The 25,237-nt window shown below is 31.8% G+C and overlaps 3 protein-coding genes across 5 annotated transcripts; 1 reads left to right on the plus strand and 2 right to left on the minus strand.

Annotated features, from left to right (window-relative positions):
• Positions 1-917: 917 nt before the first annotated feature.
• Positions 918-14,203, minus strand: LOC145940808 (O-acyltransferase like protein). The gene is made up of 12 exons (XM_083046383.1): positions 13,424-14,203; positions 7,530-7,744; positions 6,758-6,978; positions 6,583-6,674; positions 5,546-5,727; positions 5,179-5,345; positions 4,735-4,903; positions 4,183-4,379; positions 3,731-3,863; positions 3,206-3,395; positions 2,957-3,099; positions 918-2,378 (listed from the first exon to the last, which is right to left on the minus strand). Exons 1-12 carry the CDS (start codon positions 13,635-13,637, stop codon positions 1,860-1,862), a joined length of 2,442 nt encoding a protein of 813 aa, XP_082902509.1. The 5' UTR covers positions 13,638-14,203; the 3' UTR covers positions 918-1,859.
• A 4,914-nt stretch (positions 14,204-19,117) lies between these two features.
• On the minus strand, positions 19,118-21,263 carry Dak1 (cytidine/uridine monophosphate kinase Dak1). Its single transcript, XM_083045219.1, has 2 exons — positions 20,833-21,263; positions 19,118-20,142 (listed from the first exon to the last, which is right to left on the minus strand). The coding sequence occupies exons 1-2, from the start codon at positions 21,211-21,213 to the stop codon at positions 19,864-19,866; spliced, it is 660 nt and encodes a 219-aa protein (XP_082901345.1). The 5' UTR covers positions 21,214-21,263; the 3' UTR covers positions 19,118-19,863.
• Positions 21,264-21,951: 688 nt separating this feature from the next.
• Positions 21,952-25,180, plus strand: Coq2 (ubiquinone biosynthesis protein COQ2, mitochondrial). Of its 3 annotated transcripts, none has more exons than XM_083045215.1 (7): positions 21,952-22,099; positions 22,881-23,240; positions 23,327-23,493; positions 23,564-23,711; positions 23,805-23,998; positions 24,076-24,264; positions 24,830-25,180. In XM_083045215.1, exons 2-7 carry the CDS (start codon positions 22,898-22,900, stop codon positions 25,031-25,033), a joined length of 1,245 nt encoding a protein of 414 aa, XP_082901341.1. In that variant the 5' UTR covers positions 21,952-22,099; positions 22,881-22,897; the 3' UTR covers positions 25,034-25,180. The 3 variants fall into 3 exon arrangements, with proteins under 3 accessions (XP_082901341.1, XP_082901343.1, XP_082901342.1); XM_083045217.1 differs by having other exon boundaries at positions 21,963-22,143; positions 23,005-23,240; XM_083045216.1 differs by having other exon boundaries at positions 21,964-22,143.
• Positions 25,181-25,237: the final 57 nt, after the last annotated feature.

Genomic DNA, 25,237 nt, shown 5'->3' on the forward strand with positions numbered 1-25,237 from the left:
ATTTTATTAATCAATGAATTGAATTTAATAGCATGTTGAACGTTTCCTGAAAACTCGCATTTCTTTTTCCCACGGCAGCGAATGTGTCCCCAGAGTGTCTTTCACACGTGTTACGATGCATCAACCCCCTTCGCCCGCTAATGATGTCATCAAATTCCCACATAACATATACAAGTTTAGCGGTTTCTCTTCTCTTCACTTGACACACTCGATCGATAATTCGACTGTCGATTTCTGAAGCATCTTTTTCTTGGAATATCAATGATCTTTCCCGAAAAGAGAGAATAAAAGACAAATTTTCAGGTCGGTCGTCTCGTCACGGTATCGAGTAGGGATATCGATTACATCTCCATAGACTTCGCACAGACTCCGCATTGTTGTTTTTTCTCGGCTTACTTTCAGGCCGTTAAGCGTTCGAAGCTCAAATCTGTTCGGAAAGAGAGACTAGCCGCTTCTCTCTTAAAGGGTACAATACATATGTTCGCATTGCGCGCGTGTGAAAGAAGGGAAATGTGAGAGGTAAAGTGATGGCCCTAAATAAACAACGATACGGGTTATTGGCAATGAACTTTGGAATTATGCCGGGTTGATTCCCCGAGTCAATTCGAAGCATCATGAACAGGTTTCATCAAGACACTCAAATTTTCACTGTTATTCACGAATAATTACAATTGATATCTTTAATTTAAACAATATAAAAAAGGAAAAGTAATCTACATGAAATTATTAAACGTTAAAAAGTAATTATGATACCTTACAAAAATGATTCAATGATAAAAATAAGAAACTGATTGTGAGAGAATACGAGAAAAGATAAAGAGTATATATTATATGTTGCTTTTCACACATTTTGTAAAAAAGAAGATTTCTTTAGATAACTTTTTTATTATTTTTAAATTTTATTAAAATGCATTCTTCGATTATAACTCTTTCAATTTAATACTGCAAGTAATATCTATAAATCGCTATCACTCTTGTTGTATGTCGAAAGATTATATGTACATTCTCTTTGCGCAAAACTCTTACAATATACAATGTGGCATTTGTTATTAATTAATAACGATGTCTTATACCGGGTGTCCCATTTTAAAGGACCCACTCAAATATCTCAGAAATAATATTCATATGACCTCGGGCGGCGTCTCCAAGGTCAAGTGAAGGTGAGAATAAATTTTTTAAATGGAAATCCATATTTTTTATTATAACATCTTTTTCTACTAATTAATTTGAACAACTTTTATCAGAAGCATTTTTTTATTTTTTTCAAAATTCATTCTCACCTTCACTTAAGGTTAACCTTCACTAACCTTGGAGACGCCGCCCAAGGTCAAATGAATATTACTATGTTATGTCCCCCTCGAAACCCTACAACTTTTGTAGGAAACATTTTTCGATTTAACGCAGTGTTTCTGACAATGAGATATTTGAGTGGGTCCTTTAAAATGGGACACCTGGTATATTCCGTTTTATCACAACAAATCGTCAATATTATCAAATAAAATAAAAAATAGTTCAATTACATAATTATCAATTAAGAATATAGTCACATATAAGTTTATTTCCTTAATCTATTGAACATTTTCATAGCTAATGCTATGTACCTATCAATACTATATATATTTTAATCGTGAATTATAAACAAAGTCTAGTTCTCTCTCTTTATAGTTCACTTTTTCTCTTCATATAAAATCCCACTTATTATATATCACGTATTTTAATATCTTATACATATACACATATGTTTGTATATTACATCTTATATATACATATGCATACTTCTCTTATGAAATTAGACATTCTTGGTTCAAGCTTTATCACATAATCACAATCCATGTCATACTAATTTTTCTACATATGTTTCAAAGCCGACTTGGTTCTGTGTCATGTTTGATATTAATTGACAATAATTCTTTCCCTATCGAACTCGATTCTTCCTTGAAAGTATAATAAAATTCGCTGTGGACATAATTCGGATTTTTCTTGTCGGTATTCACATCTGTACATGGGTCGTCGCGTTTAGTCTGACTTATAAGATAAATTTTACCGAGACGCTTCTTTCGCTCCTTGTATTTTACGCCATTCTCGCAAGTTTCACCAACGATTGTCGTAGGTTTGCAGTGGACAATAGCGTTCTCCCAAATATCGTTATCACATGTAGTCGGAGCCGCAAGCCTAACCGAAGACATAGTCGAAGGCATAAGCTCAATCGAAGGCTTCTCCTTGTCGAATGTTGTCGATTTGCAAATCTGATTTTCCGATTTTCGTTTGCGACCAGAAAGGAAGATCCGGTCGATATTCATAAAGGGCATCTCGAAACACAGGCTCCATAGGATTGACAATACCATCGTAAACACCAAATTGGCGGAAAACGCACGCAACTGAACAAGATAAATAAAAGAACTTATCACTCTCTGTCTCTTTTTTATTATTATTACGTTTGATTTAATTATATCGTGCATGTAATATCGTATCGTGTAAGATAAACATAGGATATAATTAATATCTGTTTCGTATGTGAATTAAAAACTTCAAATTAAATCAAATGCAACAATATAAACATTTTAGGAAAAATATTAATTATGTTTGCATATAATGACCATATAATAATTTACTTCAAAATTTACTTCTATAAAAATACTTCAAGCTACCTTCAGTCAAATCTTTTTATATTTATGATATTTCTATCATATTTTTATAGAAAAATTAAATTATGGTTAAATCATTATTGATCACTAATTATCATTAATTACTATTAGGTATTATTGCATTTTTGTATGAAGATAAATGAAGATAAATGAATGAAGAAGATAAATATAAAATAGAAGAATAATATAAAATAAATAAATGAAGAATAATATAATAATTATAAAATTTTTATCCTAATTTAACCGACCATCTACCTTTGTTACATCTATTCAGATATTAAAAAAAAATTCTTTTGATCTCTCTTACTCACCATATTCATTTGTGTTAAATTGCCGGTGGTTCGAGCGACTCCGTTCTCGAACAGTAAGAAAATATAGTGACACAAATAAGCGCAGTAACACAATTTGCTGAGCGGTATCCATCCGCTCCAAGAAAGGAAGTGATTCACGGGACCTTGAAAGAATAAACAGCAGGATGAATAAAGAGCAGCGACGGTAGATGCTGATGTTGACATAATCCGGTTTAGCAATTATCTCGTGAGCGCACGCGTTTTAATTACCTGCATAGCCATTCGCACAGCAAAAGATGATCCAAGAGACTGATAACGCGAAAATCTGTCGATGAAAGCCCGCATAGAAACTCGCTTCAAATACGTTGTACACGTGATCTTCAAAGTACATTCCACGCGGTCCGAAAATGGATGAAAAACCAATCAGAATGGCAATCAGCCAACCGCAAATCACTTGCCACTGTGCATGAAAGACGTATAACATATTAGTATGTCAATTTTTTTTTTTATAGTAATCTATTTCTTTTTTTTTCTTTTGTTTTTCTTCTTTTCTTTTTTTTCTTTCTTTTTTTTCTTTCTTTCTTTCTTTCTTTTTTTTCTTTTTTTTTATTTAAAGTATATTATATATGTGTCTATTAAAATAATTTACAATAATATATATATATATATATATATATATATATATAATGTGTTTTATATTAAAAAAAGGCATTTTAATCTGCTCTCAAATTTTGTAACTTTTGTTTTTTGATCAAATATCAAATAGAAAAGCGTAAATATATTACTGATACTTACGACACTTAGCTTGAGTGGGTTAGATCGCGTCTTATATAAGATGTATCCAAGGCCTAATCCAATGATGTAAGGCCCAAATCTACTGTACACTTTTATATAAATTTCCAGGTATACTTGGGCGAGATTCGTCTGGCTACGAAACATAATAACACACTCTTGAGATCATTAAATTAAATTACTAAAATCCGGCAAAAATTTCGCACGATTTTCGCACACAAAATATAATTCAAAATAGTGATTACGTAAGATAGTGTAAACTTTTATAGTTACTTGATAATTAATTCAACGAAAACTTGTCCAACATGTTAAATATATACAATACACATAAAATATTTAAATTAAATTAAAGATTAATAATTTGTAGGATATATCGGATTTTTAAGAACATTCTCAAATAAAAATTTTAGTAAAATAATTTCTAAACAAAAGTTGAATTAAAATTCTGCACTCACTCCTTGTAATACAGCATTGTGCCCGTTAGCCCATGTAAATATGTTATAACAAACGGCACTATTATAGAGGAAATAAAGTAAATAATCAAAATAAGGATGAAGAAGCAGCTCCTGAACTTCAGCATAGGATAAAGTACAAGCGGTGATAGCCAGACAAGCTGCATATCGGTCGAAAGGTACCACGATTGAGACATGCACTAGAAGCAGACGTAAGAAAAGGATATCTTAACAATGTGTAAAAATCGGAAGAATTTGGAAAGTGCCGAAGATTGCAAAGTAGCACAAGATTTAGTAAATCCGGACTTAAAAGAATAACAAATAATTAAAAATAATAAAAATATTACACAGAGAGATAACGAAAAGATATATATAGTGCAATATCACATCTATAATTTCTCAATTATATGAAAAATAATCGTTAATTACGGTTCAATATACACAATCGATACATTGTTGTATTTAATACGATAATTAATATAATTAATAGCGAAAAATATACACAGTAAAGGACATGCGAAAAAGAATTTTAATTAAATTAAGGAGATAACCTACCATATTTGGCACGTTGATGAAGTTGTTAATGTAGAGGAGATTTGTCCACCAATTTTCACGACAGTAATTCGTATTAGTACCAACCCATGTGTCCCAATTCAGCCCCGTTCCTAATTTATAAAACAATGTGGCATAGAAACCGATCATCATCGCGTAGGCTGGTGTCAGTCTGGAAATATAAAAAGAAAGAAAAATAAGATACATACAAAAAAACTTTGAAAGATATACAAAAGAGAAAAATAAAAATGTCTAATAATATAATAATAAAAAATTAAATTATATTATAATTTACTAATTTACTTGTTTAGATTGTATAATCTATGACTCTTTTAAATAGTATAATCTACGAGTGCAATTTTAGGGCATAAAGTAGAATGTATTTGAAACTTAAATTGCCGAGAATTGTGAAAAAAGTTAGTTCGCTTCTGCATATAAATAACGTACCTTATATAACGGTGACTATAAAGTCCTATTAAATTGAAACGCCACTCAGAGTCTCGTTTCTTTTTCAATAATTCGGTGTAAGAGAGCAGAGTGCTGCTCAGAAGAAAGAACGTGTCTGTGACGATGTTCCCATTGAGTACCAGCATGTTGTTCCAATCGTAATGCATCTTTTTTATATGAAAACAAAAATAATGTCAAAAATTAACGTGCTTTTACGATTATATGTGAAAGAATAAGATTTTTTAATTACATATATTTAACGTAAAGAAGAAATTCTTTGTTGGTGATAGAAATTGGAGACTCAATTCCTTCGCACAATTTCTTTCACCAGTTCATGAAAAGCTGTATGAATTTATTAAACACTCACTCGTGGAATCTGCGAAAGGTTCATTTTAACACCGACCGCCTCCATGAAATACGTATGCCCATATATTATCCAACAGAGGGAAATAAAGCGCATACCATGTATACAGCCAATAGAATCTTTACTTTTATCGGTCCGCAATAGATTCTTCCCGTTCGTGTACAAAGAGAACACCGTAAAGACAACTGCGAGGAATTATTATTGCTATTAGTTTCGGAAATGTCTCTTTTTTTTTCTTTTTTTCTTTTTTTTCTTTTTTTCTTTCTTTCTTTCTTTCTTTCTTCTTTTTTTTTTTTTTTTTTTTTAAATTATACATACACAGTTGAAAAATTTGTGTTAAATTTAACAAATATTACATGTCCCAAACGGTCCACAGAAATTTTTGTGTTAATTTAACATAACACGGATATGTTAAATGATGACACGAATATTGTGTTAATATTTTAACATAAAATAAATGCAAACTTCAAGTAAACTTAAAATAAATTTTGTGTTAAATTAACATAGTTTTAATGTAAAAATTAACTAAACAAATTGTTAATTTTACATTTTATCATCCCCACTTATATTATAAAGTAAAATTAACATTTTTTTTCTGTAAATTTTAACAGATAAATCTTGTCACTAATAATATCGAACATATTTATTGTGTAAAATTAAAAGTAAATACACATTGTGTTATTTTTACACTTTTTTCCAGTTATTTTAATAATTTAACGTTTGAGTTCAATTAACACAACAGCAATATGTTAATTTAACACATGAATGTGTTAAATATTTAACACAAAAATTTTAACGGGGACCGTTTTTAACAAGAAAACACAAATTTTCCAACTGTGTACATCAATATACATATATGCAGATATACTTATAGACATAATATAATCATGATTTATATCATCAAGAGAATTGAAGGCAAAATTTTTTAATACGATCGAGCAATTATATATCGCGTTATATTGTGTTAGACACTGTATATTATATAGTGTATAAAGCACATATACGACGTCTTTATTATATGTTTTTGCATAGCTATTTACCTTTCGGTTTCGACTTAAAAAATCCCCATTGTCCCGCCATCTCGTACATCGTATTGGTTATAATTAGTAATGCGAAGAGTGCAAGAAGCAGTCTGAAATTTGCAAAATTTTCGTTATTTAAATTGTAGACGCTTTACAAAAGAATCGATACTTAGATAATTTGAGTTGAATTTACATGTAGCAGTAATCAGCGTAATCCCAGGTTAAGTTAACGCTCTCTAGGGTGTGACACGATTCCTTAGGTACTCTAACGTTCATGTCTACACGTCCTTCGACTTTCAGTGAATCAAATGCGAGCTCCAAAGCCTCCTGAATTTCCGTATGATTACACGTGGATGGAACGCACCACATCCCTGTGTACTCGACCGTTTTGCCGGACGTCCATTTTATCGCATTCTACATCACAAGATATGTCAAAATATTTAGCTGGACCGTTATTTTATTTCTTAATCATCTTATTTATTTCATTTTATTTCTCTTTTTTCTTTCTTTTGTTTTTCATTGATCTTTCTCCCGTTTATCATGGAAATGGAATTACATTTTATTTAAATGCTCACAAACAAACAAAGTTTAAATAAATAAAACGTTAAGTAAAAATTAAAATATTGCATTTCATATCTGGAAATTAAATTTGATTTACCTCTAATTAACACTTAAATTTATATTATAATTTTTATATAATTATAAAATTTAGTATTTTTTCATATAGATTATTTTTTAAATAATTTTTCTTTATGAATTAAAATTTATACATCTCTTTTATATTCTTGTAGAGCCATTATTTTGTATATCATTCTTTTAAGATTTAAAATGTTCATATTTATTTTAAAACAAAGAACATTGTTCGGCATTATTCAAGTTATTTATGCCAGTTGACATATATCTTATAAATTGACGTAAGTTTTTGTACGATAAAATCTACAGTGATTGCATTGATATGAACTCACCGATGCGGTCGCGACGTTCACAAACAAATCTCCTAAGTCCAATTCGCGGTCTAGTGTACCACTGTCTTCTGCAATGTTAAATTGCACCGCCGCGTTGCAAGCTTGCCCGGTAAAGCCATGTTCGTTCTTCGCGTGTAAGCATTCGTCGAAATTGCCCAGCTGCTTATAATTACCAGTGATTATGCCGTATGGTATTTTGACCGAAGCGTCGTACACTGTAACAAAGGAAAAGCGTGTCGAATCTCTATTCACACAAATAAAATTTTAGCTTTATTAATTATCCGATAAGGATTTTTAACGAGCGAGCTTTTTCAACTTTATAATAGAAGATGGAGTTGTCATTGCAATTTTTAGGAATTTTTAGGAAATATTTATCATATATATTATATATTAATATATTTTTTCAACTTTATAATAGAAGATGGAGTTGTCATTGCAATTTTGAGGAATTTTTAAATATTTATCATATATATTATATATTAATATATGTATATTATATATATATATATATATATATAATATTATGTATATAAGTATTTAACGTCTATCACATAAAATTTTTAGCAAATATTTCGTCTCGATGACGATAAAAATAATGCGTGGAATAAAGGATGGTAAAAAAAATTAATGATGCAGACGTGAAATTAAATCGCGTGTACGTAAAAGAAGTTTCGGTGGAGAGAGAAGTCAATCTTCTCAGTTCGGCTTGCATTAATTCCACTTTTGTAAAGTCTGCCAATCTAGTATCGATGCGTCGCTTATTGTAGTTTTTCCGGCTATTACGACACATTCGCGGCATTCCGGTTTTGACATTTAACAATTACGCCCCCCGCTTCGTTTGTAATAAACATACAGTCTAAAACCGGTTAAAACATGCATATAGGTATAGTCAAGGCGTTCTTCTGTCCTCAATCCACGCCACAATCGGCTAGCATCATTTTTTCTCGCGTTCGAATATCCGGAATCATTATTACAAATTACAAATTTAATTCAATTTAAAGAGGATAAGGATCGCTAAAGATGTCGAACTAATATAAATTGACTCAGACAAAGTCTAAATAAAGTCGTTAGTTAGTCGCTTGTTGAATTTTCTGTCATCGCTTATATATATAACATATGATAACCGCATTGTAATTCCTATATTTTTAAACAAAAATGAAACTGAAGTCGTTGAAGAATGTTCGGTCTATAATCTCGAATTTCTATTAATTATCCTTCGTACCTTCTATCGTGCATTATTTTGAAATCTATTTCGCTTTCTACGATTTTATAATTAATACGTGATTAAAATTTACCCAATCTCAAATCTTCTATTTATATTTTTCTATTCTATTTATATATTCTCTTCTCACTTTCCTCATGATAAGCAAATTAGTATTCGGAAGAAAAACCTCCTCAATGTGCGATCGATTGAATTTAATCACGGCAGGAGATATAACTGAAACAAACATTCGCGTTGATCAAAGTCGCGTTCAATTCTACGAGAATAGCGATAAATTATTAAACCGTACTTGGGAGAACTACGTCATGCTCTATGATTTATATTATTACTCATCTCCCGCAAACAGAGTCGTACGTGATTTCAAGGCGATTCCTTGGTATCCCGTCTCTACGGATCGCAGCTGTGACGCAGAGCAGCGTCAATGTCGCGAGTGCATTAGCTGCGGAAGTGCATCGCGCAATGCGCTGATACGTCGATACGATCCGCGGAATCGCGCGCTTCGAAACTGAATTGATTGGAAGGAGGAAAAGAACTTGATTTATCTCGAAAAATTATAGCGCGATTTTTTAAAAATTTTTTTAATCCCCACGTATGATAGAGAGCAAACGTTTTTTATATAGATTGCATTTTATATAGATACCCGCGATAATGTCAATGCCCTCGGCAGCTTCCGATAAGAAGTTTAACGAATAAAAGATAGCTGGAAGATTAAGATATGTAAATTATATTTTTATCCTCAAATTTGAACGAGTCTGTTGAAAGAGAAAGGAGGAGCCTGAGTGAACCCCCGAGACCCACCATCGATTACACGTATTTTTCGTGCGAAAAGTAGTTGAAGAATCGCGCGAACTAGTCGGACCGGCAATTAAAATGGCCTGCAGGCCAGAGAAAGATCGATCGGTCGATCGCAGGCGATCCCTGATACACAAGGACGGTCATCGGCCTCGTGGATGCATCTTGCTGACCCAGTTTAATCTCTCGCGTACGACGCACATACCAACATCGGTCAATATTATTGTTTCTACGCGCGGCAGATCGCTAATTGCATTTTTTTTTTTTTTTTTTTTTTTTTTGCTCAACTAATAATCGTCGTCCAAGCATCGCGAGCGATCGCCTTGGAGAATCCAGTCCTTTTGGCACATTTTTCTCCTTTTTCTTATCTCAAATTAGGTGTTAAAACACAAAGAAAATAATAATGCAATTGTAGAAGCTGCTATTTTCATTAATTAATTAGTCAATTTATAATTGAGGAATAGGAGGGATTCTCTGAAATTATGATAATTAATTGATTTTATCTTTTATTCTGAATAGTTGTGCCTAATTTCTAAAGTAGTTCTCTAATAATTATTGACCAATCTATTTCTTTCGTTTTGTTAGGAAATATTTTTCGGAGTAATATTTAATTAACTAATTTACTATCAAATTGATTGCTAATTAATCAGTAACTTTCACTAATTTTAAAAACAATCTGTTTTTCCTTTCTTTTTTTTTTATTATATATTCCTGTACATAATGAAAATATATATATTTCATGTTATTAAACGTACACTTTCGAAAATAAAAATAAAAATAAAAACTATTCGATAGAAAAATTGATTCAAAGATATTGAACCGCGGAGGTATATCGATGAAAAAAATTTGTTTCTACTGATACGAAAAGAAATAAAAGTTGCTCCAGCGTTTATATATTCTTTGAATGCTGTGTTCGCGCGATTGACGTAAGAACGTATGGCAAACATATATCCGCTAAATAATTATCGCCGGCGAGATAAAAGCTGTCATAGAATGCAAAACGGCAATGATCTATTCAACGACGACGCGTGGGTTAAACGCCTTATAACAAGCCGGTGCTGTCACCGATTGATATTACGCTATTAATATCAATCAGATCAATGTCATTCGTTAATCTATGCTAGTGTCCAAGTGTCACGGAGACGATAATTCGCGTCCGCAAAAATGGATACAAGGTTCTTTCCATCGATGATATACATCAAATTCGACTCCGATATATCGTCTCCCTCGATGTCGCGTCTGTGCAACAATCTGGTATATGTGATCTAGATCTAGACATATGTCGAAAAATCACGCAGTTAAATTTATCTCGAAATTTATTCTCTTACGAATCTAAAAAAAGAGACGGCGAAAAATTTTACGACATCTCACCTTTACAATTTGTCCTCGTTTATAGAGTACATTGAACTACCGTAATATATAGTTTCTGTGATTATCACTCGTTCGATCGATCGGTTTCTCTCTTTTTTTTTTTTTTTTTTTTTTTAATCCGAAAAGATCGATATCTGTTAATTGGCGATATGCATTTCACGTGTGTCTGCGCGATATCATACGTAATACATTAAATGCCCGATAACCTCTCATGATAATTGTGCGCAGCGTGCAATGTCCGATAACTGTATTGAACATGATGGCACAATCGCAATCATTTTATAATTTTACACGGCGCATAACAATACGTAAAGATTATATAATGTTTTCCTTTTCTCATTGTTCTCCCCTCGTTCGAGAACTCGAGTCATCCTCATACATAGAGATAAAGAAAAAATCGTGATTATTATAAAAAATATGCGTAGAACAATATTGCTAGAAAGATAATTATTAAATTGCGATTTGTAGATAAGGAGCTCTTTAGAGAATATTAAATATAATATTATGTCGTTTATATAATTAAGTTTCGAAATAAAATTATTTTTATATAACGCGTTGAAGAAATCACAATTATTACAAATTGTGCATAGAATAACATTATTAAAGCTAATTACTGACTCACATAATTTTTTTTTAATTAATAGCTCTTTAAAGAATTATATGATATATTGTTCAATATCAAGTGTATGTATTTTATTTTAAATTCAAAGAATGTATGGTTTCTGATACATTCTTTGATTAACTGTATTTATTAAATGACTTCTTGGAATTTCATGAATTATTTTCACTTTGTCTTCTCTCTTTTTTTTTTAATCCAAAAGAGTGACAATATATTTGTTACAATCAATTCAATAACTAATAATAATAATAATAAAATAAATACATTTTATATAATAATTATCATTAGGCTATTAAGAGCCACACCTAAGGTAGGCGTGAATTAAAGATTTTCATATAGATTTGAAATCCATTTATTCAATCAGAAAAAAACGTAAACGTTTCTGTCCTTCTTCGGACCAACTCGGCCTGCAATGAGAGCCCGCGCCATCAGCGGATCCTCATTCCGAATCCCCAAATAGGATCGATAACTAGCTTGGAGATAAGATATTTTGGACTCAATCTTTAAATGTACATTATGATTTGACAGATCTCAGATTTTCTTGTCTTACGAGAACTGTCACATGTATGCAGGGTGTCCCGAAATTAAATGTCACAACTTCGTGAGCGTGTAGGGGATCGATAAACTAAGAAAAGAAGTTATTTAGAAATTTGCTCGTTTTTGCTTCGTTCTGGAGAAAATCGCGAAAAAAATTTTCACTGAAAACGTATTTGTGTTTGTTTAAATTTACATTTCTGCCTTTCTTCTACAATTCAATCAGTTACTCATCAGAAACCTTCAAACGATATAAATTGAATATAAATAGACCGTACAATGAAAACCATATCGGCACATTCAACGTTAAAATATGTGCTTATATAAGACCAGGGTTGGGCAGATATGTATCTTAAAGTATCTGAGATACGTATTTAGATATATATCTTATTTAAATACAGTATTTAAATACCGAATAATCAAGTATCTTGAATTTTGTAATTAATTATTTAATCTAAATGTATCTTGTATTTAAATGTATTTATGTAATTACATTATTATCCCACGTGTGCAAAAGGCGTTTATAAAATTTAATACTAGTCTATGTTCTTCTACGCTTCTGTAGAGAGACTGTTTTCTTTTACGGGATTTATACATTCGTCTACTAGTGATTCTCTATATCTGACAAAATGTTTGAAACATTGGTATTTTTAAAAGGCAATAAGAATTACCAAAGTTATAGTTTGTAGTGATGATAAATAAATATTAAATTACTATAATATATGCTATTATATATAATATATAAATTATATAATATATGCTATTATATGTCTATATAATATTATTTTAATTATTATTATTTTATGAAGTTTAAAGTTAAAATAAATAAACTTATCTTTCAAAGTGCTGATTTTACTTTTGATTCTATTTTTATACAATTCTACTTTCAATATATAATCAGAAAATTTAAAGAATAATTGTATTTAAAAGTATTTATAAATGTATTTAAATACAATTAGTATTTAAATATAATGTCAAAACCAAAGTATTTAAATAGTATTTAAATATATATCAAAAAGTATGTTGTATGTTGTATTTAAATATTTTGTTTTGAAGTATCTGCCCAACCCTGTATAAGACGAAAAAAATCTGAGATCTGTCAAATCATAATGTACATTTAAAGATTGAGTCCAAAATATCAGCCAGGTACATAAATTGTAGTAAAAAGAAAAATTATGTCTTATCTCCAAGCTAGTTGATTATTATTGATCGATGAAAATCGTTTATAAAAATTACGCAAGTATATTATAGAGACAAGAAATTCTAATAAATAGAAAGAATCTAATCTCTCAAAATTTATTGATAAATCGTTCAAATAGAAAGATGAATTAATTATTGATTTTCAATTTTACTCACTTTGAAGCGCCCAAGGCGTATATTTCTCGAGTGCCTCGAGGTAATATTCGCTGTCGCGAATGCATTCCGGCGTGGCGAATTCGCGGGGTACGAAGGGCTTCGCAAGGACCTCTGCGAGAATAGTTTCCGGTCTCTTTCCGCAGACTTCCGCCGTGATTGTCAAGTTCCAAAAGAGAATCACGCATATCCTCCATCTCGAATTTATTAGTTCCATCTTTTTTTCTTCTCTTTCTTCTGCCCGACTACTAGCTATACTAAAGCTTCTCTTATTCGTCCTCCTCTTTATATATCCGAGAGAAATTTGTCAGAGATTTGGCTTAATTAGTCAATGTGACAGCTGATAACACGCGTCTCATTTCTCTCTCCACTCTTTATTATATTTCACCGAGTTAAATCGATGAATTGATCCAATTAATTTTCTCGTACCTTCTTCAATTCATCGACAGGATTATCTCAGCGTTATTACACGCTTTGACAGTTCTCGAGGGTGATGTCGTGTCTCGCGCTCTGAACTTTTACTACTAGAGACACGTTGGCACGGATCGCGTGCCTGGCAGCTCGAAAGGGTCGCGCGCGGTGGAAGCCACGTGTTTTGCGCCGTGTTTTCCTCGCGGCACGTGCGAACGGACGCGTTGCCGTGCTCCGTTGAAAAGAAACAAAATACGAAGAAATGCGACTGTGACTGTGTGTGGATTACGTTCTGTCAATCGGCGCGCCGGTTCACTTATATATTGGACGAACGTACGGCTGGGGGGATCGTTAGGGAGGCATTCCGAACTCCTCCGACACTGGCCATCTCTCGGGTCTCTTCTTATCGATGTAAGCGAGGATTACGCATATGCGAAGAGAAACGGCCGCCGCCGTCGCCGGAGAGTGGGAAGAACTCGGGTACGCGAAGTAAAGGCACCCAGGAATTCGATAATGGCGAGCGAACTTTTCTTGGGAGAGAACCCGCGGAAATTTGCGGACGATGGCAATCGGAAAAAAAAAAAAACCACAGACACGTAACAAATCCCCATCACTTTGTTATATTTAGTAAATTCATAATGAGAAATCTCATACGCATATATACATGTACATAATTTCGAAATTCACTGTCAGTACTGAAAATCTATTCTAGTATTGGCGTTTCGATATTCGCTGTCAGTCTTTTTTTCAGTCAATTTTTCAAGCTATCAAGATCTTAAGTTTCATAGAAAATTGTTCAATTGTTTTTTAAATAGGTAATATTTAAATGAATTAGTACTTCTTATTTATTTAATAAATAAATAATAATTTAATAAATAATTTATTTAAATAAATTAGTATTCCTCTTAAGACATTTATACTAAATTATTTTATGTTTTATATATTTATCTTATATTTTTGCATATATTTTTAGTGTTTAGATGTAGTGATATATCGTACTTATTGTCCAAATTAATTTTACAATTAATAAATCAATATTAAATCCTAGAAAAACTGCACTCTTGATAACTTTGCAATCGTATAAATAGAAAACATTATATTAGAAAGCGCATACAGCAAAGAAACTTATTTTAAAAAGTTGCATCTACAAATTTTCTTATTTTACCTGAAATTTTAAACGATAATATCTGGAAGATTAGAGAATTCTCAGGGAAATTTTTTACAAAATTTGAGTAGACTATCTGTATATATTTTCAGTGCTGTTAGTGAATATCGAAACGCAGCCAGGGTGAATCACCTAAAAGGCCCCTCGAATGACTCGTTGTTTTTAAAATAAGAAGAAATGCATAAACTAAAGTTACATATCGAAAGGAACCTTGCGGAGGTGAATATTTTTTCCTAATGAAAGTGCTTAGGAGATTTGAAGGTCATTTTCATTTTTTTAAATGGAAACACTTAAGCTTTTTATATAAAACGATTTCTCGCAATATTTGTCATAAAAAGTTATAAGGCCAAGGAGTGAATTTACGAGATATTTTTTACTTTACATTGAAGTAATTTTGCATAAATTGTGAAATATCGTAAAATATTTATTTTCGATAATCGTGTCTTAATACTTTTATGCACAAAATAATGAGAAGAATCAACTGATGTAAAGAAAACACATAATTGTTTTTTAAGGAAAAATACGTGTTGCTGGTTGTAAATTACATACGTTTTCTTAAAAACAACATATGTGTTTTCTTTACACAAGTTTATGTAAAATTACGTCAAATTAAAATAAAAAATATCTTGTAAACTATTCACTTTTTTACCATCCTATTCTTATAACTTTTTATATGGAATATTCTGAGAAATCCATTCCACTTAAAAACTGAAAATGGCTGTTCAAATCTCAGCACTCCTCCAGGAAAAAAATGTTCAAACATGATATCCTTGATATCATAACTTATACTAAGCATTTCTTTCTATCTCTAGGAGATAATTCATATATCGGATAAACTACGAGAATTATTCGAATAGCCTGTCTTAGGTGACTCATCCCGTATGTGTGATTTAATAAAGAAAAATTAATAAAATTAATAAAAGATATATAATGAGAAAGAATATGATTTTTGATCAAATTTAACTTGTTTTTTTCTTTATTTGCCATTTTCAGTTTGTTAATTCGATCAAATTATATTCTTTCTGACATATATCATATATTATATTTTTTATTAATTTATATTAATCTTAATTTTTATTTGATTATTTATATAAAATATTTCTCTATATATGCACATAAATATGCATATATAGTCATCCCTTTTTAACTTTTAAATTGAAAGGGCTAGAGCACGACAAAATAGTAAGAAGGGGTCAACTTTAATAATTTAAACTGTGAACTCTCTATTGTGAGCATAAAAATGGTGAGTTGTGAAACTCGTTTGCATTGCGTTGAAGAATAAAGAGATAAGCAAATTTATTCTTTTCACTAATATGAGAACTCTAACAGAATTTAAAAAATTTTGTGAACTAAAAGTTAAGATTTTATTTCGTAGGATCTATATTTTATTTATTATAAAAAGGGCCAACGGCTATTTAGTTGCACACGATGACCTTGTAAAATACGTGAAACTTTCTCTGACTGAAAATGACTTATTTTTTATATTCTAACATTAACATATCATTATGAGTTGGACATAAAATTGATATTGAAATTACCCAACCAGTTCATTAAACCTTAATCGTTTTCGATTCCATGTATTTTGAATCTCGTGTATCTTCGATAATGTCAATCAACTACTGATTAATTATCATTAAAATTCTTAAAAAAAAAAAATTTTCATCACCCGAGGAGAAAATATCATGTCGTAATGCCCGAAATTGAATAAGAAGCTAAACTTCAAAAGCTCGACAATGCTCTTAAAAATGTTAAAAAGATTCAAGATAAATTCTTGAGAAACGCTTAAAAATTTGTTTAGAAAATGCGAGGCTAAGAGTTGTCGAGGGTCGCGAAAACATCAGAAGCTGCCAAAGACAATCTCAGAGGTCTCGGACGAAGAAATCCGCTGCTCTTTGCATTTCTATGTTGCCTTTCGCGGGAACTATAATGCTAACCACGAATCATTCATTTCATTCAGTCGCTATGTTAGATTATAGATCTGAAACGAGCGCGTCAAAGATATACAGAGAAGGCAACTGTTGTACGCTCAGCTCTAAGCAACTAATAAGGATTCTTTAATCTCATTCGTTTATAATAAATGTACGCATGTTAGGTCAAGGCCAGTGTATTGGATATGATAATCCATAGAAATAAAGAGACCGGTGCATATCGCTGACAGTTGCACAAGGAACATTTTGAAGGTCATCTAGTATAAGTCACGCGTCGTTTCTTTTCGATTCGCTTCTCGTCTGCGATACGTAATGATTTATCTTATTAAAAATCATATACTGTATATATCTGCTGCAATAAATCTCAGCGTATAATTTTCATTGAAATTTTATTTAAATTTTTCATAATGGAGTATAAATAGTTATATTATAATAATTCATATATCCGCCGGGATATATGATACATTAAAATGAATACAAAAATAATAAATTATTTCTTTTTAATTTGTCGCATAAAATGGTATAATAGTAATAATAATAATTCAATAATAAATAATAATAATTCAATAATAAATAATAATAATTCAATAATAAATAATAATAATTCAATAATAAATAATAATAATTCAATAATAAATAATAATAATTCAATAATAAATAATAATAATTCAATAATAAATAATAATAATTTAATAATAAATAATAAATAATAATAAAAAGTAAAATAAATCTTTCAATGATGATATATATAAAATTCTTGTTATATATTATTTCGTTTCAAGAATTTTTTCAATTAATTTCAATTTTATCTACTTATAGAATTGGCACTTTACTACTCTAATTAGATAAGTGCGATTGAAACAAGCTCGATTTAAAATCACACACAAACTGCAGTTATCTTATCGCCCAAAAGAATACGAAATCTTTGAGTCTTGTTCGGTTATTATAGGCTCTCTGGAATTTCTCATGAAATCGTCATACGAATTTCTACCAGCATGATTTCGCGAAGAAATTTCCCCTCTCGGTCCTCGGCTGCTGTAAATGTAATATGCGATTGCTCATCGGGACATTGACCAGTACATTCGACTTTCTCGACGCTGTAATCGAAATAAAATGTAACGAACTTTCGTGAGGCCCACATCATGAAAGAGACAGGTCTCCTTTTAAAAACCTACATGTACGATTAGATATACATGTAAATATTCATATACGATTAGATTATATATTCATAAAAGCGATGATTCAGATACACTGACGTTACGTTATGTTTGTTGGCCGAGATCGCTGTAATCTTTCGTTTGCACTGCCTGATTTTGTTTTATTTCCTTCATTTACAATTTATCCGCTATCTTCCGCATCGAATAAGAGTTATATCACACAGGAATCTCTGATAAGAACATCGTATGTTATCTGTCCGTCACCTTCACACCGCAATCAGTATACTTTCCACCTAATCGCATATTGTTTTCGCCAACTTTGAATTTTTCCGCGATAATAAAGGTGAAGAGACTTCGCGCGCTCGAGTTCATTCACCTCGAGTGTTCCGGATAAAAGAGAGGAAATGTGAAGATCCTGTTGACGCAAATTCTAGAAAATTTATATAAAAAAATTACAAATGTGTATACTTTTTTTTTTGTATGATTAACATTATTTTATTATCTATTCTAGCATTTAAGGCTCCTGGTACCTTGCCGACCATGTCGGAATCGTGACAGAGACAAGAAAACACACGCTATTTTTTTTTAGATGCCATATTTCTAAATAAAAACATATTTGCATAAAATAACACTTAAGATCTCTTTAATACACTTCTAAAAAACGTCGAAAACTATCCTTTTCCCTTTATAATCAATCAACAGCTGTAAAATGTAATATTATGAGACCCAGTCCTTCTGGTCTTTGCACATTCCGCATGTCAAAGTCTGATATCTCGATTATTTTACGGTTGTTGATTGACTGTCAAGGGAAAAGAATAGTTTTCGGCGTTTTTTAGAAGTGTATTAGAGATCTTAAGTGTTATTTTATGCAAATATGTTTTTATTTAGAAATGGCATCTTTTCTCGCCTCTGACGTCACGATTCCAATATGGCCGCGGTGAGCACCCAGGAGCCTTAATGATATTTAATTAGAAGGGTGAAATTAATTATTTTTATTATTTGTTGACATCTTTCGTACAAAATTAACTCTCTGACATCCTTGTAAAAATACTTATATTTTCTCCCAAAACATTATGATTATACATGCTCGTCTCGTTATCCAAATAACGTACTGATAAATATACTGAAAATGTTTGGAAAATAAATTTGAAGGACGACGAAAAGCAGAAAGTCTGAAATAAAATACCTCAACGTATTAATTATGAATATATATATATATAAATTAAAAATAGGTACATAAAACATGTCTCTCTTCCTCGCATCAATATACGATTTTTCCTAACGATCGTTAAATTCTCATTCAAGTACAATCCAATAATGATAACATGTCACTTGAACACTTGGTCTATAAATATATATAAGCCAACGCTATGTATAATATTGTATCAAAGGATTTACAATACGGGTCGCGCGCTGATACTTCGATACACTTCTGACAGGATATTTACAGAGAGTTTTTCAATTGTTATACCGTTATCACCCGTATTTGCATTGTATTATTGTACATCTGTGAAGGAATGTTTAGCCGGTAAAATTTTCAATGCCTGTTACAAAGATTGGAATAAAATAGATATCGATAATAAAAATAAAATTAGATGAACCTGTTCTACCTATAAATAAAATGCGATATACTCTATAAAATACAGATGCTACCATATATGTGTATAAAAAATGTGTCATGATATATTATGATGCACATAATATTCCTCAGCACCAAAAAGTACAATAATATATGTTTGTTAGAATTGCTTTAGAGAGAAACGCTTTTAGAAACCGTTATTATTACCATCCTAACTTAGGAAAGAACTCCGCGACGTCCTGAAACACCTCTTCCGGTGTCTTCATGGAATTTACTTTGTAAACTAAGCCCTGCTGCTCGTACATTTCTATTATCGGTAAGGTGTTTTTCAGATAAGTCTGATGACGAAGGATCAAGGATTGCTCGTTGTCGTCACTGCGACCGCTGCCACTGGCACCACGATTCAGACAACGTCGAGTGCAGACTTCCTCATTGCATTCGCAGAATATTACGCCTTTCAATAAAACCTTGTCAGCCATCACCTGTAAGTACATACAAAATTATAATAATAAATAAATCAATATAAAACATCGAATGTGCAAAATCAAAATTTTCCCAAAATTTAGTTTTAAAAATTTTCGCATAGCTATTTTAAAAATGCCAAACGCTAAAGTTATACAATGAGTACATGAAGTTGAAATAATAAAGATAGGGATAAATTAATGAATTATAAACTGTTCCAAACGCACTGCATATATATACGTAAATAAATTGTCCGCATGAATCATCTTAATATCATTGTTCACCTCCGTCAAGCTAAAGCTATCGTAGAGTAAAAACAATGTTGATTCTAGCTATCAATTTTACATAATTGTTATATAACTACAGAAAGCGCAAGAAATGAATCTTCAATTATATAAATATGAAGATAATGATATCGTGCACTGATATTTACAGAAAACCTTTAAATTTTTTTTTTTTTATATAACATTATTTTTCCAATTTGAATTAGAAATGTTATTTAAAAAAAAGAATAAATATTTCTTTAAATATTAATGCATGATATTATCACCGAATATTGTCAATATATTAAAAACACATGTTCTTAAACATTTTATCTTACAGAAAAGTCAGTGTCATCTACAAATATATATTTCTCGACTTGTCGCCCCCGCGTGGAATTAATACAGAGATACGCAAAAGAGAGAGAAAAAAAATTCTCTCAAGAACACCTTATTCCAACCGTCGAGGTTATCTTGGTTTCTAGGAAAGCCGTCAACGAGAAACCGATTGCGGGGGTTCTCGGAGGTTTGCATGGCGCGGTCGATGAGGCTGCAGGTGATCTCGACGGGGACGATGGTGCCGTTCCTGATGTGGGTCTCGATGAGCTCGCCGTACTGCGAAGCAGGTTTAGCGCGCTCCTCGCGCAGCAGATCCCCGGCCGACAGATGAACATAACCGTAACGCTCGACGATGTAGCGGCACAGAGTCCCCTTGCCGGCGCCCGGGCCGCCCAGGATGAACACCACCTCCGGCCTCCGCTTCGTCGTGACGGCGGACATCGCGCGGATACAACGTCGCGCACCGGTCGCGAGAGACCGCAGCGTATACATGCACAAGGTCGCACACGTCGCGGCGATCGATCGGACTCCCTCCTCCCGCTGCCGCTGCGCCACGTGACACTCGGCCGCGCTGGCGTCATTTTTAAAAGGCAGCGCGTCACGTCGTCCCCTGTTTAATTTCAGAAATAGATTCGTCCGCGTTTCTCTTTCCTCGATATCCGACTGTATGCATATATGTATATTTATTCATTTTTATTTTTCTAAACGAATGAATTTAAGGCCCAGCGCACGGTAGAAAAAATATTAGGAATAAGATTTATTTTAGAATAATAAAATCAAAAATAACTCTGATAAAAATACAAATTCGGGTATAAAATTCTCTTACTAATTTATTAGCCCATACTAGTCCTTTATACTTGAATTTGTATTTTTATATCAGAGTTTTTTCGATTTTATTATTTTAAAATAATTCCTATTCCTAATATTTAATATTTATTCCTAATATTTTCTCTATTGTGCGCAGGGCCTAAGAAAATTAAATAAGAAATATATCCGTAGATGACACTGATTTTTAAGCATCAGTTAAAATGTTTAACAAAGAGAGAGAGAAAGGAAATAAAATGCTAATATATATTTAGGCTTGGAATGAAAAAGAAAAAAAAAGAATGAATATCAATATTTATATTATTTAAATATTGCAGAATATTATCTTTGAAAATATATCGACATCAATATAAAATCGATAAATGATCGATAATCGATGAATCGATAAATTCGATTAATCGATATAATAGCGAAAAGCAGACGAAAACGTTATGCAATCGTGCGCGAATCGCAAAGTAGCATAGGATAGTATAAGGACCAAAATAAAAGTACAAAGAATGCCGAAATGATCGAAATATACAGTAACATGACTGATGCAATCTGCTATGCGATAGTAAGGACAGATCTATTTTTAAGAGATGTTTATTATTCATTATCGTAAGTTTGTCTTTGAGTTTGCAATTTGCGAAATGCATAATCTCACTTTTCCGGCCATGTGACAATTCTCGTTCACACAAACAATATAAATTAAATCCATTACGTTTTATTTTAAATTTATTTTCGTATCAAATAATTTTGATAATGAAGTTTCAAATTAGCTGCTAAATCGGTCTGATTAAAGATAAATTTGCATGCAATTTTGAGGTTATATTCTAACCATACTTTATGATTAATATATGATTGATTTTGCTTAAAATGTGTAGGATATTTGGATATCCAATCGACAAATTTTTAGAGATTGTCGGAGACATCCTAAGAATTATTTTTTGCAATGGGCCTGGGAAATCCAGGTGTTTATGTCGTTCTTTGACTTATTAATTTGTTTTTCTTTCTGATATTTATCTTTTTGTCGATTGAATATCCGAACACCCCGTATATATTACGTATTTATGAAAAATTTACGATTTGTTATGTAAGTCAAATGTTCTAATAAAAACACATAAGATCTGTTCGTTTTGACTGAACTCGCTGCACTAGTTCAGTCAAAACAAACAGACCTATCAAGAAAAGATAAAAAATCATAATAATATAGCTTAATGATAAAACAATTTTTATATTAATATAATAATTTATTATTTCTATTTATAATTTTATTATATTATATATATATAATTTATTTTATATTATATATATATATATATATATATATATCTTTATAAAATATATTGTTATAGGAGTGAAACATTAAACAATGTTAATTATAAAAAGATGCCACCATTTTACTGGAGTTATTAGTATGCTGTCGCATAATGCGTTTTCTAGCTTTACATTAAACTGTACAGCTAGGAATCTTTCTAGGCTATGCACAGAGGTTCGTACTTTATCCATAGCACATGAGAAGTACAAGCATAAAGTGGATCCCAATGCAAGAAAGATTGTCCATTCTTTGTTAAGAACAAACGATGCACTAACTCGTGTTAAGTTAGCGCCTTTGCAACAGAAAAGGTGCTTGAGTATCGCTGCAACGCTAGTCAATAATGCCTCGCCTAAAGTACAACCATACATGAAACTTATGAGAATAGATAAACCAATAGGTAAAAGTTCAATTATTCTGTCGGTTAGGTGGAATTAACACATACTGTGTATATTTCAATCTGTTATTTTTTAAATTTTCTATTAGGAAGCTGGTTATTATTTTGGCCTTGTGGCTGGAGCATCGCAATGGCAGCTCCTGTTGGTGCCCTACCTGATTTTCAAATGTTAGCACTTTTTGGTACAGGAGCTTTCATAATGCGTGGCGCAGGATGTACTATCAATGATATGTGGGATCAGGATATTGACAAGCTGGTAAAACTCTTTGCAGCAATATTCTACAAGTTCATTTCACGAATATTACAGAGAAAACTTATATTACTAGGTAGCTAGAACAAGGGATAGACCTTTGGTAAGCGGTCAAATAACGCCGAGGCAGTCATTAATATTTCTAGCCGGGCAGTTGAGTCTAGGATTACTTGTATTGTTGCAATTAAATTGGTATAGTGTATTTCTCGGTGCCAGTTCACTAGGTACTAAATAATATGCTAAAGTCTATAAATGGAATAAGATTACTATAATGAATTTTACATCTTTTTCTTTTTTTCTTTTTTTTTTTTTTCTAGGTTTAGTAATAATTTATCCTCTCATGAAAAGAGTAACATATTGGCCGCAATTAATTTTGGGCATGACTTTTAATTGGGGCACGTTATTAGGATGGTCTGCTATACATGGATCATGCGATTGGTCTATCTGCTTACCATTGTACGTAGCGGGTATTTGTTGGACCATTCTGTACGATACGATATATGCTCATCAAGTGAGTATAAAAATATAATAACTTTTCGTGCTGTCTCTTCTTACATCGCTTTCTCTAATCTCTTTTGTGTATGCTAGGACAAGGTAGATGATATTTTGATAGGCATTAAGTCAACAGCCATAAAATTCGGGGATTATACGAAATTCTATCTGTCTGGATTTGGAATAGTTATGATTGCGAGTTTAATTGCCTCTGGTCTGTTAACCACTCAAACTTGGCCTTATTATACTTCTGTTGGATTAATTGCAACGCACATTAGCAATCAAGTAAATGTTATAAATTATTTTGAATGAATGGAATTTAAAAAATCAAAGTATACAGGGTGTCCGGTAATAGTCGCATCAACCGTCGTGTGCAGGTAGAGCTAGTTAAACCGAGTAGAAAAGTCCTCTATCATTTTGCGATATTCTCAATAATAAGAGAGAAATAAATTAAAGAAAATCAGCCAATTCGCGTGATGATAAGCGTGCGGCGAAAAGAGACAGCCCACTCGGGGGTCCAGAGTTAGCGCTACTCGTATGGAGTTACTGTCTTTTGTAAAGCGCTCCTCCCCGCTTCATCGCGCGCTTAGCAATCGTGTAACATTATACTGTTTCTTTTCGCCGCATGCTTAGTAACGACATAAAACTGGGCTGTCTCTTCTCGCCGTCGTCACGCGAATTGGCCGATCTTTATTAATTAATATCTCTCTTATTATTGAGAATATCGCAAAATGGTAGAGGACTTTTCTACTCGGTTTAACTAGCTCTACCTGCACACGACGGTTGATGCGACTATTACCGGACACCCTGTATATACTAAAATATATATAAAATAATTCCTTCCTTCCAGATATATACTTTGAATATTAACAATCCTACGGATTGTGCTAAGAAATTTATATCGAATCACAGAGTGGGTATGATACTATTCGCTGGTATTATATTAGGAAATTTAATGAAGAAATCTATAAAAGGAGACAGCAAAGTTGAAGAAAAAACAGAGTACCAAACTGTTACTGTACTAGATGAAACCAAAAATAGCCAAGAACTATAATTTAGGATATTTTTTAAAATTATGTGGACGTAAATAAAACAAAAAATTGTATATTACAAAAATTATTTAATTTACATGTTATATTTAAATTTCAAATGTTTGTTTTTGTATATGGCATTAATTTCAAATACTTTTTATGCATAAACCATAAACTACATCCTTTCATAGATTTCACACACATTAATCATAATATCAATATTATGA

Source organism: Prenolepis imparis, unplaced genomic scaffold (genome assembly GCF_030444845.1).
Source record: "Prenolepis imparis isolate NDT839.2.m4 unplaced genomic scaffold, iyPreImpa1.0 SCAF_9, whole genome shotgun sequence".
In the NCBI taxonomy this organism is placed as follows: Eukaryota; Metazoa; Arthropoda; class Insecta; order Hymenoptera; family Formicidae; genus Prenolepis; species Prenolepis imparis.